General features: G+C 30.4%; 6 protein-coding genes across 6 annotated transcripts; 1 reads left to right on the top strand and 5 right to left on the bottom strand.

Moving 5' to 3' along the window:
* Window positions 1–5,607: 5,607 nt before the first annotated feature.
* On the bottom strand, window positions 5,608–7,325 carry LOC114131156 (putative nuclease HARBI1). The gene is made up of 4 exons (XM_050208909.1): window positions 7,120–7,325; window positions 6,400–6,689; window positions 6,013–6,322; window positions 5,608–5,878 (listed from the first exon to the last, which is right to left on the bottom strand). The coding sequence occupies exons 1-4, from the start codon at window positions 7,323–7,325 to the stop codon at window positions 5,644–5,646; spliced, it is 1,041 nt and encodes a 346-aa protein (XP_050064866.1). The 3' UTR covers window positions 5,608–5,643.
* Window positions 7,326–8,462: 1,137 nt separating this feature from the next.
* On the top strand, window positions 8,463–9,788 carry LOC126553784 (uncharacterized). The gene is made up of 4 exons (XM_050208900.1): window positions 8,463–8,800; window positions 8,854–9,249; window positions 9,319–9,432; window positions 9,573–9,788. The coding sequence occupies exons 2-4, from the start codon at window positions 9,199–9,201 to the stop codon at window positions 9,786–9,788; spliced, it is 381 nt and encodes a 126-aa protein (XP_050064857.1). The 5' UTR covers window positions 8,463–8,800; window positions 8,854–9,198.
* Window positions 9,789–11,175: 1,387 nt separating this feature from the next.
* LOC126553783 (uncharacterized) lies at window positions 11,176–12,099 on the bottom strand. The gene has a single exon (XM_050208899.1). It carries the CDS (start codon window positions 12,097–12,099, stop codon window positions 11,176–11,178), a length of 924 nt encoding a protein of 307 aa, XP_050064856.1.
* Window positions 12,100–13,408: 1,309 nt separating this feature from the next.
* LOC126553782 (uncharacterized) lies at window positions 13,409–14,212 on the bottom strand. The gene has a single exon (XM_050208898.1). It carries the CDS (start codon window positions 14,210–14,212, stop codon window positions 13,409–13,411), a length of 804 nt encoding a protein of 267 aa, XP_050064855.1.
* A 14-nt stretch (window positions 14,213–14,226) lies between these two features.
* On the bottom strand, window positions 14,227–15,027 carry LOC126553781 (uncharacterized). The gene has a single exon (XM_050208897.1). The coding sequence runs from the start codon at window positions 15,025–15,027 to the stop codon at window positions 14,227–14,229; it is 801 nt and encodes a 266-aa protein (XP_050064854.1).
* Window positions 15,028–16,035: 1,008 nt separating this feature from the next.
* LOC126553789 (death-associated inhibitor of apoptosis 2-like) lies at window positions 16,036–16,452 on the bottom strand. The gene has a single exon (XM_050208906.1). The coding sequence runs from the start codon at window positions 16,432–16,434 to the stop codon at window positions 16,036–16,038; it is 399 nt and encodes a 132-aa protein (XP_050064863.1). The 5' UTR covers window positions 16,435–16,452.
* Between the last annotated feature and the right edge of the window lie 2,276 nt (window positions 16,453–18,728).

Here is an 18,728-nt window from a genome sequence, read left to right as displayed (position 1 = left end):
TTATGAAAGTATATTGGAATAAATGAAACATTAGTTAATTCAAAATTACAATTTAAACAAACAGCTGATCTAAAACGTCCTGTAAAATGATTATGATCTCTTACTTTAAATAAATTATCGTTTTTAAATGATTTGAAGCAGCATTCACATAATCTAGCATTTTGAAATTTATGCTCTTCATCAACAGTTAATTTGTCCATGGGTATATTTATCTTATAAAGATTACACACTTTTGAACCTATATCTATCATTGTCTTTATGAAATGTTTTGCTGCATTACGATTTCTATAAACATGAAGTTTTGTTGGAATTTTATATTTTTTATTAAATATTTAGGTATAATGTCATAATCTATTTTTACGTAAAATGCATAACTCATAGGTTTATGTTTATGAGTTATCAATGTCTTAGTTTTAATGTCTTGGTTGTTTATTATAGGTTTTAAATAACATTCGAAATCAGAATAAATTACTATAGGTATTCGTTGAGATCTTTTAAAATTTTTAAAATAAATAGTATCGTCATCACCGTTATCAAACATTACAGGTCTTCCAAGTTTATGTTTTCCACAAATTTTTTTATGTTTTTTTAACCCATCAATACCCCATAGTTTGAATTTACTAGGAATATTACTAAAAACTGTAAAACATCTTTTACATATAATTAATTTAGATTTATGTTTCGTCTTTTGATTACGAATAAGTCTACAAAAATCATTAATAAAACAATAATGTGACGTTATACCATTATTAATTAAAAACAGATCGAAATGGTTTTTACTTTCCACATTATTCATATATAATGGGAAAACAACATTTTATTATCTAAACTAAAAACATTAACTGATACATTATTTAAACGTTCAAATGATTTAATTTGATTAACTGGTGTCGGAAAATCGATACAATGAAAATTTAATCTATTTTTTTTTCAAGTATTTTGAAATATTGATTACTAAATTTAGTTTTATCTGAACGAGTATTATATTTTGTAAAAATTGCATATTTGAAACATTTGTTATCATTATTTTTTACATTTATAACAGCTTTCTTATTCCTTATACATTCTGGTAAAATTACATAAGAAGATCCGGTTAAAGGGTTTACAATATTGATTCTTAATTGTAATGCATCAATTGAATATAAACTCCAACCACTTCCTTTAGTTACAAAATTACTTTCCTCTTTGTTAATTTTATCAAACATTTTTTTTAATAAATTTTCGAAATTTGAATTTGTATATGCCAACACATTCACTGTTTTAAATGAAATATCTCGGTATTCCTGTGTTAACACATGTACATAAACACAGTCGAGATATAAGTTAAATTTAATACTAGTTTGTTGTGTCATTTTTTTTAATTTACAAACAATCATTTCAAAACCGTAGTCAAAAAATTGATTAAAGTCTATGAAATTATAATCGTTTTTTAAAACAAACGTTTTTGAACATTTTTTAACCGATTTAATTGAATAAGTCCGCTTCCATTACGTTCATACGTGTTCTTTTTGATATTACATTTCGTTGTATTTTACTGTAATTAAAAATAAATATAATAATAATATAAAATTTACCATTAAATAACAATAAATAAATTATTATTACTAAATAAAAAAAAACGTATTAACCATTTATGCTTATTAAGTCATTATTTATTATTATTACAATCAATAGCGTTGACCATTGAACGATCGAGGTAAATTTTTAAAATATTACTGTGTTACTAATTACGATCTATTGTTATTAAAGATAAGTCAATATAATTTTATTATTTTATTTAATATGAACTGATAATATTGCTTTTTTATACATAAATAATTAACTTAGTAGGCTATAACTTTAAGCTGATCTGGTTTTTTTTTTCAAAATTTTTTTAGTATCAAATCTCTGGTTTATATATATATATATATATATATATTATATTCATTAATCTTATTCATCCATCAAGTGATATTATGAAAGGTCGTTCTCAATGTCGTTTAATTTTAGATTTAATGTAAGTCTGTGATATAGCTGTAGAAATTAAGTATTAAATCGACATGTTAATATTTGTTAAAATCAAAATCGATTGTAATTATTTTTAACGGATGAGGTTAATTTTTCAATATTAGTATAATGTAAGAACTTATATTATTTTATTATTTTACTTAATATAAACTGATAATTGTTTTTTATACATAAATAGTTGAAAATACATTTCGTTAATTTACATCACTAACTGCATCGTGTATATAAGTTATATCATGGTTTTGATTACAAATTGAATCATGAGTTCCTTCAACGATAAAAATCTACCATTTTTAATTATATAACCTAATTTATGGTTTAATATAATTTCATTACTTTTAAAATTAATTAATTTTAAATAAAATACTCTATTATTATCAGTATCGTATGCAGTCATATTCAACATTATATTTGTATTAAAACCTAATCTTTGTAAAATATTTTTATCTGAATTACCATTCCATAGTAAAATAATTGCATTTTGGTTATTAAAATCAAGATAGGTTTTTTAAAAAGCTTGTAGTTAGGTTCGACGTTTTTGATTTCATAGCTAAATGTAATTCGTTTAATATAACTTGAAGCTGATCTGGTTTCTTTTCAAAAATTTTAGTAGCAAATCTCTAGTTTTTGTATATGAATAATTATTCATTAATCTTATTCTTCCATCAGGTGATATTATTAAAGGTCGACCTCGTAGACGAATAATTTCAGATTTTACGTGAGTCTGTGATATAGCTGCAGAAATAAGTATTAAATCTGTACGTTGATAGTTGCTGAATTCAAAATCAATTATAATTATTTTATTTTTGGTTTTTGCCTGTAATTAAACAATATCAATTAATAGTATCATAGTATTATTTTTATCTTGTTACTAAAATATATTTTAATAAAATAAAATACTGATTTCATAATTTTTTATTTTATATAAAATTTAGATTATTGAATGTACTTTATATATTTTATTGATTTATTTTTTTTATTTATGCGTAATATGAATTATTTGATATTAAATATTTCATTATTCATCTAATTTTTATTTCACTGAAATTTTGAAAAATATTAAAAATATTTTTTTTATAATCAATAATATAAATATTTTATAGTCACAAACTTATTATTTTTTAAAAAATATATAAAAAAATAAAAACAATCATATCTTTTATATTTATTCACTAAGGCCCAGTTTCACCATGTACGAGTTAAAGTGCGAATTAGTTAATCCTGAGTTACCGTCTAACTTGAGTTAGCATTGTTTCAGTTTCACCATAGGTTTTTTGGTAGGAGTTAGTTAATCCGAATTAACCTCGTTCCAACAGTATTTCTTCCAGTTTTTGGAGATAACGTTGATAACAATTCCGCATTTTCGCGTATCTATTATCTTATATCTACTATTTTTTCGCGTGATCATAAATTCATAACTTTACTGCGGTATTTTGTTGTATTCTGTTTTCTGTACTTTTTATGCTTACGTTTACTGTTTGTGTTTCTACTGTTTTTAACTATGGATAAGCGTAAAAGAAACGTTAACTTCAGTGCTACGGAGGAAGAACTACTTGTGGAGTTGGTAAAAAAGTACCAAAACATAGTAGAAAATAAAAAAACAGATATGGTGATGTGGAAGGAAAAAGAGGAATGTTGGAGGAAGATTTCAGAAGAGTTTAATAGTCAAGGAGTGTTGGTGGCACGAAGTTGTGCACAGCTGCAGTTAAAATACAAAAAATTAAAAAAAGTTGTAAGAAAAAAAGTGCATCAATAAGGTTAGTGTGATCATGATTTCATTTGTGACGATTCCAATGTCTTATTGATATTATTCATATTTTCTTCCTTATATTTAAGATTTGAACATCTAAAAACAGGTGGTGGAAAAGACCCTTCCCAAGCCCTTAATCTTAGGGAAGAGAAGCTGAAAAGCATAATTCAATTGTCTGTAGATGGTCTCCAATCCGAATTCGACGATGATACTGAAGCCATCAGTACTGACAATTTAGTTAACGGTAAGCTCAAATTATTTTATACTACAAAATAGTTGCTGGACAGCTTATTAAAATGTTGTATATTTTCTTATACTTTTTGTCTTATGTTCCTATACTGACAATACCTATTCAACATTCAGACAATGAATTAATGGACAATGATGGGTACTATGAAGACAAGGTCAACGAAACATACTATGTGACTGGTAAGACCATATTACATTTAATTAGTCTTTTAAAAAAATTCTTTAAGATTCTGACAGTGTTATGTTTTAAAGAATTTTAGCTAAATAGTTTTAATTAAAAACATCTTATTTACTGCAGAATAAATTATATTAACATTGATGCATATACAATACATATTACATAATATATACATTATACATATGTTTATAATTTAAATAATTTAACATTTTAACATTTTCAGTGATGCCTGATTTAACTGAGGACTCCATACGATCAACTTTAACCAATAAACAAAGTAAGTTTCCAAACGTTGCATATTGTGTGTAGGTATTGCCTGGTACCTTTTCAAGCTTTTTTCTCATATTATATTTTGATTATTACCGACCAACCTCATTCATGATGATAATATCAAATTGTATATTTAATTAACATAACAAAACAAACATTATATTTAAAACAATATTTTATTAATACAAATAATACGTATAACATACATAATAGTTTATTTGATTTTTAAATAGGTACAATAATTATATTAAACATAATTTCAATATTTACAATATCTTTTATTATTATAATCTTATTCTTAATTACGATTTTAATTTAAATAGCAATTTAATTATTCATGAATATGCTTTTGTTTTTCAAGAACCATTCAGGAAAGAAAACATAGATATACCTAGTAACTATGAAACTTCTAATAAGGCAGAAAGAAGCTTTACTGACCTTGGTATGTTAAAGTTAACTTGCCTACAACAAAATAATATATCTATGTTAATAATAGCCTTTTTTTTTTAATTTTATATTTTTACAATAATACAAATAAATATATTAGGTACAAGAATCTTTTTAATTATATATCATTTTCTCAGGTGCAAGTGTCAGCCAATGGGACGTGGTAACTCCTCAACATATAAAGCATGCTAAAAGTACTCCCCTCAGAAAAAATAGTGAGTTTTGCATGTTTGAATTTATTCTATTCAGCATTTGTATAATATATACTTATTATATTTTAGAAAAACATTCAAAAGCCGATCCGCCGAGGCAACAAACCTCTTGCAGCAAAAGGACAAATTAGTAGGCTTACAAATAAAAGCGTTGGAGCAGGAGATTGGAATAAATGATGTTCGAAAAAGGAATGCTATCTTAAAAGAAGAGAAAATGAAATTAGAAATAGAACTTCTTAAAACAAAATTAAATAGTACAAAACATTAAGTTTTTTTTTTTTAGCTATAACTTAAAAGTGTGTTGCTACATAAATTATGTATATATTTATATATATATATAAACCATATAAATTTTATTCATATTGTTATTACTTCTCAAAAGGTAAAAGTTATTATTATTTGTTTTTGTTACTGTTATTTTCAAATCATTATAAATAATTAAAATGAAGTTCCTAAATCATAACTTTAATTTCTATTTACTTACCATATAACTGTTCAACCTCACTGTAAATTGGCAAAGTGGTCCCTGATCAACCGATCTCTTTCTTGCCTACCTCTTGTATTCCTGGCAAATCGAAAAAGTCTTCTTCTCTGACATTTTCATCATAGTTGTCTTCACACAAATCATTTGGAACTTCATCATGCATATCAATACAGATATTATGCAAAACAGCACATGCCACTATTATTGCTTGGGTGTTACTCAAATTAACTGTAATTCCTTTGCTGAGTACTGGGAATCTTCGTTTTAAAACTCCAAAACATCTATAATATTGTAATAAATAACATTAATTTCTTACCCATGATAAAAAAAACATTGGTTAGATACAACAGGTATATATGATAATCACAAATTACATTTAAATCTATCCCACCATCTTCAACCAAGTAATATTTACCTTTCAATAACATTTCTAGTCCTGATGTGACTTTCATTGTACAACTGCTCATTTTGTGTCCTAGGGATCAGCAGAGGAGTCATAAGGTAGGGCTTCACTTCATACCCACCGTCACCTAAGAGATATCCTTTTATGAGTCCTGTTTCAAATTTATGTTTTATTAAAGAATTGTCAAAAATGGTTTGATCATGGCATGACCCTGGCCATCGAGCAACTATGTTTATAATTTTGAGCCATGGATTACAAATGCATTGGACATTAATAGAAAAAAAACCTTTCCTATTTCTGAAGGTTTCCCCATTATCTCCACCTATAAAAGTTACATTGAATCATAGTTGCATAAAAAGGAATATAGTTGGTGGCAGTAGTATTATATTTTATTTATACCTGGTGACTGAATTTTTATATGGGTACAGTCTATAGCTCCTATTACTCTGGGAAATCTACTTCGGCTGTAAAACCCAGTAACTACTCTTTTTGTATCAACATCATTCATTGGGAACGACATGATGAATTTTTGTTTTTGCTTTGCTATGGCTCTACATGTTTGGTGAATGTAACGACAGGCTGATGATTCACTAACTCCAACAAAGTCAGAAATAGCTAACAAAAAAGAACCTGTAGCAAGATACCTGAGTACCATGTACAGCTTACAAGGTGCCAATATTGCTCTGTTTCTGAAACAAAAATAGTAATACCGTAGGTAGAAGAAAAAATCACAGCAAAAACAACTTTTACATAGAGTTGAAGGATTTTCATATTGTTGGTTATTCGACGACAACAACAATATCTTTAATAAATAAGATAAAAACTTTAAAATAATTAGTTATTATTACATATTATATTGATCTCATTGGACGACTGATTAAGCTGACCTTACAAGATAGTTGGTATACAAGTTAGGACCATCCTGTCATCATAGCAGTATTATAAATTGTCAGTTAATCCCCGTCCATCCGACCCATAGTTAAAAAAAAAGTTACACACCTTGATACTCCTATGCACATCCACACTTTAATGTAATATAACAATAGATGTTGTTGTCTCCAACAGTATCACTGTTTTTCATGCAACAACTGTTTTCAAATTGTATTAAAAGCTACTTACCTTTGAGAAGGAGGTGATATTTCATTTTTTATCAATCTCAAGACCATACTAAACGTAGCTTTTGAAATACGAAATCGATTTATAAAATCATGATCGTCATACAGTTCACAATAGTTGACTCTTTCATAAAATATCCGAGGTCGACGTTGCATATCAATAATCTCTTCATCATCGTCATCGTTATCGTATAGTATTCGACGATACATTCTATTTTATTTGAACTCTTGTTTTAAAAATGCCCTATGTAGAAACTATGAAAACGTTGAAGTAAAAAATCCGAAGAAAAAAACAGCGCCAAACTTATAAAATTCTACATGTTATCTACATGATTACAATATTATTATCATATAAACAATCCCTCCCACGACAACGCGGCTGATATCGTGGTCGTAACTTGGAGTTAGGTCATTATTACCTAGAATAATCGAGGGTTAAAATCTGGGAGTAAAGATTTTCATTAACTTGAAGTTATCACTTAACTCTAGATGGTGAAATTACATTTTTGCGCTAACTCCGGGTTATCGATAACTCGCTTTTTAACTCTTAGTGGTGAAACCGGGCCTAAGACTAGCAGATTCACCATGCAGCTTAATTAATCTATAATGATATTAACAATATTCAAATAAAATAATAATTTTCAATTTTGATTTTATATCATATATTTTTTAATCTGATCGTGTTTTACTATGCCCTACTTTAATAAGTCATATTTATTAACTTTTATTATATAATATATATATATTAATATTGAATTTGAATTCAACCAATTTTATTTTTTTATATTTTATTCATTTTATTTATATTTCATAATTAATTTTGATTTTTATTTCACTGAAATTTTGTAAATTATTAAAACATATTTATTTATAATCAATAATATAAATATTTTATAGACACATAACTTATTATTTTTAAAAAAATATATAAATAAATATGATCATATCTTTTATATTTGTTCACTAAGACTAACCGATTCACTAGCAGCTTAATTAATCTATAATGACACAAACAATATTCAAATAAAATAATAATTTTTAACTTTGATTTTATATCATATATTTTTTAATCTGATCGTGTTTTACAACTTTTATTATATATATTAAATATTGAATTTGAATTCAACCAATTTTATTTTTTTATATTTTATTCATTTTATTTATATTTTCATATTATACGTATGTATTAATTTATATTTTAAATATTTCATTATTCATCTGATTTTTTTATTTCACTGACATTTTGTAAATTATTAAAACATATTTATTTATAATTAATTATATTTGTATTTTATCTTACTTATTGTTTTGCTGCATAGTTTGATGAATACCTCGGTACATGTTGTTGCGTTGAATAAGTAGGTTTTAGTTTATCAATTAAAAATGAATTAAGAATCAAACTGTTTCTTCAAATTAATATTGTATTTAATTTAGATTAATTATTAATAAAACTTAACTAATATCAAAAACCTTGCTTGATGATAGTGTTGTAATAAAGTCAGCGACTTACACAAGTACTGAAAGACTGAGGATAATAGACTATAACCTACTCAAGAGCACTTTGTAAATGACTATAAGTCTAAAAACATTGAATGATTATGAACCAGATTTATAGTCTGATCCAGTGGTGTGATATGTGATCACGCCATATTTCACTTTGATCACAGATATTTTTTATAGATTAGGTAAAAATATGATCACGCTATATTAAACTTTGACTACAGTAATTTTTTTATAGAATAGGTAAAACTATGATCACGCCATATTACAACGCTACCACAGTTATTTTATAGATTAGGTAAAACTATGATCACACCATATGATACCACAACCTTACAAATCTGTATATAAGTGATCAGTAGACATTGATTATAGTTAGTGTTAAATCTCAACATTGTCTATACATTTTATGTTTCGTCGTTTCATACCGTAATATATCCGTTTGCTACAAGTCGATAACAAACCAAGTAACACAATTTGATCAGGTAAATGTTTTTTAAACAATCTGTTATATTAAAAATTAAACTTATACTGATTATCATTTTTATTTAAGGTATATTTAATATATGTTATAAAAAATAATATGTCGTACTATACTAATGTATCTGCAGGCGAAAGCTCTTCAAATGATGATGTAAGTACCTATACCTATTTGTTTATGTATGTGTGTATATGATATTAATATATTATTATTAAATAATAGAATGAAAGTAGTATGCTATCAACACTATCATCTTCTTTAAAACCGGTAAAAATGCAGAATAAAAAAAGAAAAAATGATACTGAACCAAAAGTTAAAATGACTAAGGCTGGAAAGGTAATAATTTGTATTGTATTATTTTTTTAAATATTACACACACACACACACACACACACACACACACACACACACACACACACACACACACACACACACCACACATTTCATTTTTAATATAAATATATATGAATGTATAGCAGCGAACAGAATCAATAGAGACGTACAAGGATGCCTTAGCTAGTGTAATTTCGAAAGGAAATATTGAAGATAACGTTTCTAACTCAATAACATTGACGGAAGGTAATTACACGTATACGATTCGGTGTCCAGTAGCGCCAAAATGCGATGACTACTACGTCATTCAACATTATAAAACTAGTGCTATTAAGGACATTCCGTCACTTGAAAGGTAAAAACCATAATAAAAAAAACCAATGATTAAATGATGAACTATAGTTAAACAACAGCGATACAATCATTTATTGATCACCAGATTATTTTTTTAATTTGACCGTTACCTATTATTATTCAACACAAATAAATTATTAAATTCTAATTAAAATAATAAGATTGAGGATTTTATCGTTGATATTTAACTATAACATGATTAAATAATAAAACATATTACGAATATTATTAAATAATGATTTTTTATAATATATGGAAACATTCTGAAGCTAGTGTAAAGTTGTACACTAGCAATACCTTTCCTGCTGACAACGAAATATCTATAAAAATAAATGAACTAATTCGGACAATTTTAAATCGATGTTCATCGGATCCGAAACGGAAGATTGTGAAAAACAGTAAAAAATAAAAAAAAATGCAAATATATTATTTTGTAAAAATTTTTTATTGGTAGTACCTATAAATTATGATATTTAATAAAATTATTAAAATTGATAAAATTAATTAATCTTATTCTTTTACTATAATATTGAAATCAATTCTTAGAGTAATTATAACAATTATAATGGTATAAAGTTCAATACAAATTTTATTTTAAATCGACATTATATCATATAATATATCTGATAGTGAATTATTGTGGAATTGAAGTATTTCATATATAAAACAAGAATCATCGTTCTGTATACAACACATGCTAAAGTCAAAATTTTGAATATACTGATTAGTAAAATCATTTCGCTGACAAGATGATGGTAGAATATTGATGTCTGCTCTAATTAATGAATATACGGTATCAAAAGTTGACTGATATGAAACCAACTTTTTCTGCTTTTCTACAATATGTGAATCGATACATTGTTGTATTGTTTTAAACGATGTAAATCAGTATATGATAAGGTAATAAAATGATCATTAACATGCAATTTAATAGTTAACTGATTTAAATTGACTGAATAATATATGTTATCAGTTATTTTCACACGTTTACAATTAGTATGTAGATTATTAGTTATTGAACTGTGGTTTATGGTAATAAATAATCACTCACAATTTATAAAATATTAAGCACTATATTACTGTGATATGTATGTACAAGAATGAAATATAACAAACAAATACCAATTACGCGTACAATATTACTGCGAACTGAACAACACGGTAAGTCGCGATACGTAGTCACTGACGGAATGAAAATTGAGCATCTGATCAGCTGGTATTTATAGGCTCCGCTTTGTTCTAGAACATCCCCGAATATACTCTAGCGAGACCATCGCGGAATATTCTAGAACATGGGTTTTTCCTATTGTACGCTGTCGACATCGTAAATAATTTGGGCGGCTCGTTGTGTATTGTTCACGTCGCCACATCACCCCCCTACCAGTGATGGAGTCAGCAGGAACTTATTTGAAGACGTTCGGGGAAATGGACTCTTCTACCGGAACGCGTTTTCCTGTCTTTTGTTTCTGGTGTCGGTTCTTCTGTTTTTGGTTCCTTATTTGCGATAGATTCGGGTGTGGCATGTTTCATGTTTCTGGAGCTAACCTCCTCGTGTATGTCATCAGCAATTATGTAGGCTGGTTTTAGTCTATCAATAGTCACTGTTATCTTTTTCCCTTTCACGTCAATGCAGAAGGTTTTCCGATTGCGACTTACAACTGGGTATGGGCCGTCGTACGGCATTTGTAGACAGTTTTTCGGTCCATCATGACGAATAAACACTTGTTTGGAGGTGGCGAGGTCCTTAAATATGAAATTTTTCTTTTCTCCGTGGCAGGTTCCATTTACCGGTTGTATCTGGCGAATCTGGTGTCGAAGATCCTTGATGAACTCCGCTGCGTTCTCAAACTTAGCGTCATCTGATCTTGTTGAGAGAAATTCACCAGGTAGACGAAGTGGTTCTCCGAATACAAGTTCTGCGGATGTGGACTTCAGATCCTCGCGCCAAGCTGCTCGTATGCCTAATAAGACTGTTGGGAGTATTTCAGTCCACCGTTTGTTCTGGTGACATTTGATAGCGGCCTTAAGCTGTCGATGGCTTCGTTCTACCATACCGTTTGCTGAAGGGTGGTAGGCCGTAGTCCTAAGGTGATTTGTACCAGTCAAATATCCTAGATACTTGAAAAGGTTTGATTCGAATTGTCTCCCTTGATCAGTCGTTATAATAAGAGGTGTACCAAATCTTGAAATCCAATGTGTATAAAATGCTCGGGCGACAGTCTCTGCTTCTTGGTTCTCCAAAGGTATCACTTCCGGCCATCGAGTAAATCTATCGATACACGTAAGGCAGTAGCGGAATCCTTCTGAATATGGCATAATGATGAGGTCTAAATGTACATGTTCGAATCTTTGTGATGGTTGAGGAAATGAACCAAGTGGTGCGTTGTGTTACCAACTTGGTAGTGGCTTTTATGCCTGGATGTGAAAGACGATGGACAGTATTAAAAGCAGCACGTCGAAAAGATTTTGTAATGAAAGGTCGGGCGGTTGGTGTCATGGTGTCGCAAAACACAGGAACATCCATGCCGGGCATTTGAATTTGCTTAAGCTGTAGTCCAGTGTCACTCCGTAAATACGTTTTTAATTCGTCGTCTTCTTGTTGAGATTTAGCCAGGGCAGTATAATCCAGTGTATCCGAAAGAACTTCCACTCGAGAGAGAGCGTCGGCCACGATGTTCTGTTACCTGGCACATATCTTATGTCTGTAGTAAACTGTGAGATATAATCTAGGTGACGAAATTGGCGTGGTGAGCACTTTTCAAGTTTCTGCTGAAAGGCGAAAGTGATGGGTTGTGGTCAGTGAAAATGGTAAAATTGCGAGTTTCTACCATGTGTCGAAAATGTTTGACAGCAAGATAGATAGCAAGGAGTTCACGATCGTAGGCTCCGTATTTAGATTCAGTTACTGAAAGTTTTTTTGAAAAGAATGCGAGAGGCTGCCATCCCGTGTTGACGAATTGTTGGAGAGTCGCGCCCACTGCGGTGTCAGAAGCATCACTTACAATGGCCAATGGTGCATTGTCGCGAGGATGAGCAAGTAACGTGGCTGAGGCAAGTTTCTCTTTACAATTTTCGAAAGCAGCAGTAGCTTCAGGTGTCCAGTTGATAGGAGTTTTGCCTTTGAGATTGGGAACCAGTAAGACGTTCAATGGTGCTTGTGCTTCTGAAGCTCCGGGTATAAAACGTCGATAGAAGTTTATCATACCCAGGAACTGTCGTAACCCTTTTGCTGATGTCGGTTTCTTGTATTTCAAGATGTCGTCGATTCTGTCAGGTAAAGGACGTGTGCCATCTGTGGAAATAAGGTAACCTAGGAATTTGACTTCTTTTTGTCCGAAAATGCACTTGGAAGGGTTGATTACTAGAGAGTATTCACGTAACCGATTGAAAATGATCTGTAAGTGCTTGATATGTTCTTCTTCAGAAGTAGAAGCTACCAGTATATCATCGATATAACTGAAACAAAACTCAAGTCCACGGAGTACTTCGTCAATAAAACGTTGGAACGTCTGAGCTGCGTTTCTGAGTCCGAAAGACATAAAAGGAAACTCGAAAAGTCCAAATGGTGTTATTATGGCCGTTTTATTGATATCTTCCTCTGCTACAGGAATTTGATTATAGGCTCTTACCAGATCGATTGTTGAGAAAATGTTTTTTCCGTGAAGGAAGTGTGTGAAATCCTGGATGTGACGAACTGGGTAGCGGTCTGGGATAGTTCGAGTATTAAGTGCACGATAATCTCCACAGAGTCGCCATGCGTCCGTAGTGTTCTTTGAAACCAGGTGGAGTGGTGAAGACCAGGGCTTTTAGAAGGTCGAGCTATACCCAAATTTAGCATAGTCTCAAACTCCTTTTTGGCTCCCTTGAGTTTGTCAGGGGCTAGACGCCTTGGTTTACACGCGACGGGAGATCCTGGTGTCGTCTGGATGTAATGTTTGGTGTTGTGTTTGATGTCCTTGATTACTCCAACAGGTCGGGTTATCTCAGGATACTCCTGTAATAAGTCATGGTACCTTGTCGTTCCGACAACTGTTTTGATGGATTGTATGTCGCATTTCGCAGCTTGACCCTGTACAGTGAGTTGCGTGAGACCGTCCAAGAGACGTTGATTACGTATATCTACCAGAAGATTATAATGGTTTAAAAAATCCACACCAATGATAGGCTTGGATACATCCGCGACCACAAATCTCCAAGTGAAAACTCGACGAAGTCCGAAATCAAGAGCAAGTGTAATAGTTCCGTACGTAGCAATGGTCGTCCCGTTGGCTGCTGATAGGGAGTAGTCCGATTTATCTCGTTGACCTTGAACCACACTGCGTGGGTATACACATAAATCGGCTCCAGTGTCAATAAGAAATTGTATTCGTGAGACACGATCGGTTAGAAATAGGCGGCGTGGAAATGGCATTGGCTCACTGGCCGCCATCAGTGATTGCCTTTCTAGTTTTCCGACTTATATGTACATGGCTTTACACATTTCTGGGAGTTGGATCCAAAACGCCAGTGATACCAACAGATTCCATTGACACCGTGTGAATTACGACTTCGTGATCGAGATCTTGAACGATGGGCACTAGGATCGGGGCTTCGCCCACGTGCAGGACGGGTGTTGATCTCAGCGATTTCTTTTCTCAGCGCCGTGATTTCCTGATTAATCCCTAGCGCTAGCTGTGAAAGCTTAAGATTTAACGTAGCTTCCAGAGTATTACTCACAGTTGATTCCGCGATCTGAGGTAGCATAGGACCAGACGCGTCTGCAATATTATCTGCGTGTGCTGCGAGGTCCTCGAGTTCGCAGTCCTTGACGATCGCCAGCGCTACCTGAATACTTTTCGGTAGTCGGCCCATCCACAGCGTTTTTAACAGTGTTTCAGGAATGGAGGTGTCAGCTAGGCTTTGAAGATGGCGTAAAAATTGCGATGGTTTTCTATCACCCATTTCGACCCGTTCCAATAGTTGGCGAGTTTTTTCTTCTTGGGATGCGCTGAGACGTTTGACCAATTCTTGTTTAATTTTTACGTACCTGTTTTCCGATGGTGGTGCCATTATGATATCTTTCACTTCAACCGCATATTTGGGTGGTAATGCGCCGACAACATACCCAAATTTCGTACTGTCGATCTTGATACCTGCGCTGGCAAAACTTCCCTCGACCATGGCGAACCAAAGTTCGGGATCCGAAGAAATGAACTCGGGAATTTTCACCGCGACTCTTGCTACTGACGATTCATTGTTTTCCATCACGTCGAGGTCACCAATTTGTGGTTTATGGTAATAAATAATCACTCACAATTTATAAAATATTAAGCACTATATTACTGTGATATGTATGTACAAGAATGAAATATAACAAACAAATACCAATTACGCGTACAATATTACTGCGAACTGAATAACACGGTAAGTCGCGATACGTAGTCACTGACGGAATGAAAATTGAGCATCTGATCAGCTGGTATTTATAGGCTCCGCTTTGTTCTAGAACATCCCCGAATATACTCTAGCGAGACCATCGCGGAATATTCTAGAACATGGGTTTTTCCTATTGTACGCTGTCGACATCGTAAATAATTTGGGCGGCTCGTTGTGTATTGTTCACGTCGCCACAGAACTATAATTGCTATCACACATTAGTGTACACCACTGAAGTAAATCGAAGGTTAACAATTTTTTAGTAACATTACATTCTAGTATTACAATAACAGAAATCGTTTTATTAACCAAAAATCCAACCGTTACACTTTTCTTGTTAAAAGGTCTAATACTGAATATTGATTTTGCAACAACAATGATGGATTCATATTGTATGACGACGTGATCTTTTTGATATAGACGATTTCTGATGATAATTTTTAAAAACGAATAGAAATAAATGTAATAACTGAAATAAACGTAAAACACAGATGTTATTTACACATATATGATCGTTACAACACATATTTATAAACTAAGTGTATTACTTGTACATGTATGGTTATATACTAAACTGATCACATTAAAAAAAATTGAAGTGAACGTGAAATCAAATCAAATAACGTGTGGAAGGGAGAATTACTTACCTGATCTGTCGAACCCGAAACTGCAATTTTTTTAAATCTAATATATTTAATTATAATTAGACGCGTTATCTTACTTGACAACAAGTTCACGAGGTATAAAATCAAATATTAACACATTTAAGTTGATTAATTCAATATTTATTTTGAAATACAAATAAATTATAAAAGTAATAAGAAACATCAAAGTAAACTAACAAGTAATATCATTTGATTTAGACTTACAATCACAAACATGGCTAGCTTTTACATATTCGTTTTTTACATTTTCTATAAATTCATTTCCTTTACATAGTAATACAAATATACATTTAGGATTCCATTTTGCGTGTTCGACCCATGGTATATCATCGTTTGACCATTTTTGTAAGACAAGTCCACAGAAAAAACATTCAACTATATCACCTACACCGGTATATTTTAAACCAGATTCAGCTAACGAATATTTATTTTGACATGAAGTAGATGGATATGAGTTATATGTTTTTAATCTTGACATAAATGTGGTATAATCTGAATGTACTGGATATGAATTATTTCTTACTAAATAAACTAAAGATGGAAAATCGTTGGAAAATTTCTGTAAATTCATGGTTACAATAAAGCTTAAGATAAATACTTAAAAAAACAAATCAATAAGCTAATTTACCAGAGAAATAATAAAAAAAATATAACAAGACTTAATTAAGATGTATATCAAGATAAATACTTAAAAAAAACAATCAATAAGCTAATTTATCAGAGAAATAATAAAAAAAATATAACAAGACTTAATTAAGATGTATATCAAGATAAATACTTAAAAAAAACAAATCAATAAGCTAATTTATCAGAGAAATAATAAAAAAAATATAACACGACTTAATTGTTCAACCGCTAGTAACAAACTAAATGTTTTAAATTAAACACGAATAGAAATAAATGTAATAACTGAATTAAACGTGAAACACAGATGCTATTTACACAGATATGATCGTTTCAACGCATATTTATAAACTAAGTATATTACTTGTGCATGTATAGTTATATACTAAACTGATTATATTAAAAAAAATTGAAATGCATGTGAAATCAAATCAAATAACGTGTGGAAGGGAGAATTACTTACCTAGGTTTTTTTCAGAAAAACCATGGGGCGTCTGACTCCATTTTACAGCGGGAATTTCTTACACTGCAAGGGGACAATACCTCCTCAAACTTTTTTCATCTCCGCTGAAAAATGGAGCCAGACGCCCCATATTTATACTACTGACACTCGTCGACAATAGTTGTTACTGCACTATTAGCGCTCCCGATGTTTGTCGTCCGTACTATTCTTTCGACTGCGTGTAAAAAGTGCAAAAAATATTGTCAGGTACATTGGGGTCTGAACTCAGTACCTCTAAATATAAACGAAAAAATTAAGGGGTTATCCCACTAGGCCACAGTGAGACATTGATAATGTGTAGACACTTAATAATATATACTACACAAACACTTGTTAATACTTATTACATAAAAACACGAAAATATAACAACGTTACACAATACTAATTAAAAATAATGTGCTAATACTAAAATGTGATATTATAACTAAACTATATACTACTATACTATATAATATAATAAATAATACATTTTATATAAATATATAAATACCTATATATATACACAATATCATTAATATATTACAATTTTAAGTGTAATTTTAAGTATTAAAACGCTGCAATTAGGGGAAGACAAAAATATTAAAAAAAAGTAAGTACTTCATTTTTTATTTTTATTACCTTTATGTTTTAGGTAATAATTGTATGCTACACAGTTGGTAGACATATTTTTATCAAAATTTCTATCCAGACCTTTGATAATTTTATGAGTTTTTTTGCAATAATTAAATAAAACAAATTGTTTACTTTTGATTTAATAATTCTTTCAACTCATGTATAGGACATTCAAAATTACTTAAATCAGAGTAAGTTTCAAATAAAAAATTTAATTTTTGTCCTATTAGTTTTTGAAAACAAATTTTCGGTATTAAGTCATTGAATATATTAATCATATCTTTAATTGTACCTATTTATAAACTGTTCAGATGGATCGGTTAAATTTTTATGCAGTATATGCTCTACAAGCAATTAATACATTCGTTCTATCAGTACAGATCAATTTCTGCATACAAATCCTACAATGCCTTACCACTTTCATAATAGAACGAGCCAAATATCCGGTTACATATCCAATAGTCATATCACCAACCTGGGTAATTGATTTCGAAATATTCTGAAATAATGGTAATTTGAATTCATTTGGATCATTAAAATATGTATTAAGATTGGTATTATCATTAACCATAAGAAATTGTTTCAGATTATCTAAGACATCGCCGGTATCAGTTATTTCACAATTACCTATTGATTTGACAGAGGAAAAATTATTAATCAACAATGTCTTAAAGGAATTAACAAATTGTATGGTTGTTGGATTTATATTTCGTACTCCGTGGCTTCTGATTGCACCAAAGGTACATTCGAGTGGGTCTTGGTTGATATTCCGAAGTGAAAGAAATTTAAAACTTTTATTTAACTTACCCCAAATATAAATTAATGAACGTAAAGTTATAACCCAGTTCTTTATACAAGGAGGAGTAACTAATTTTCCATCCTTAGTTACAAATTTCATTGAATTGAAGACACCTATTGCTTCATTCCAGAACTCAACATGAGCTGAGGAGTTAGTGATTGCACACCTCAGAGTTTTTCCTTTTTCAGGTTTGACACTTGATCCATTCACTGAGTCAAATACCTGGTCCATGAAGTATAGAAACTTAGATGTTCCTTTAGCATCACTTAAACAATTATCTGGTGCTAAAAAGTAAGTAAAAAAGTTATTTTGTTTTCAAAAAAAGTT

This window comes from Aphis gossypii, unplaced genomic scaffold (assembly GCF_020184175.1).
Source record: "Aphis gossypii isolate Hap1 unplaced genomic scaffold, ASM2018417v2 Contig00328, whole genome shotgun sequence".
In the NCBI taxonomy this organism is placed as follows: Eukaryota; Metazoa; Arthropoda; class Insecta; order Hemiptera; family Aphididae; genus Aphis; species Aphis gossypii.
Note: the sequence above shows the minus strand (reverse complement) of the source record. Positions and strands in the feature narration are given on the sequence as shown.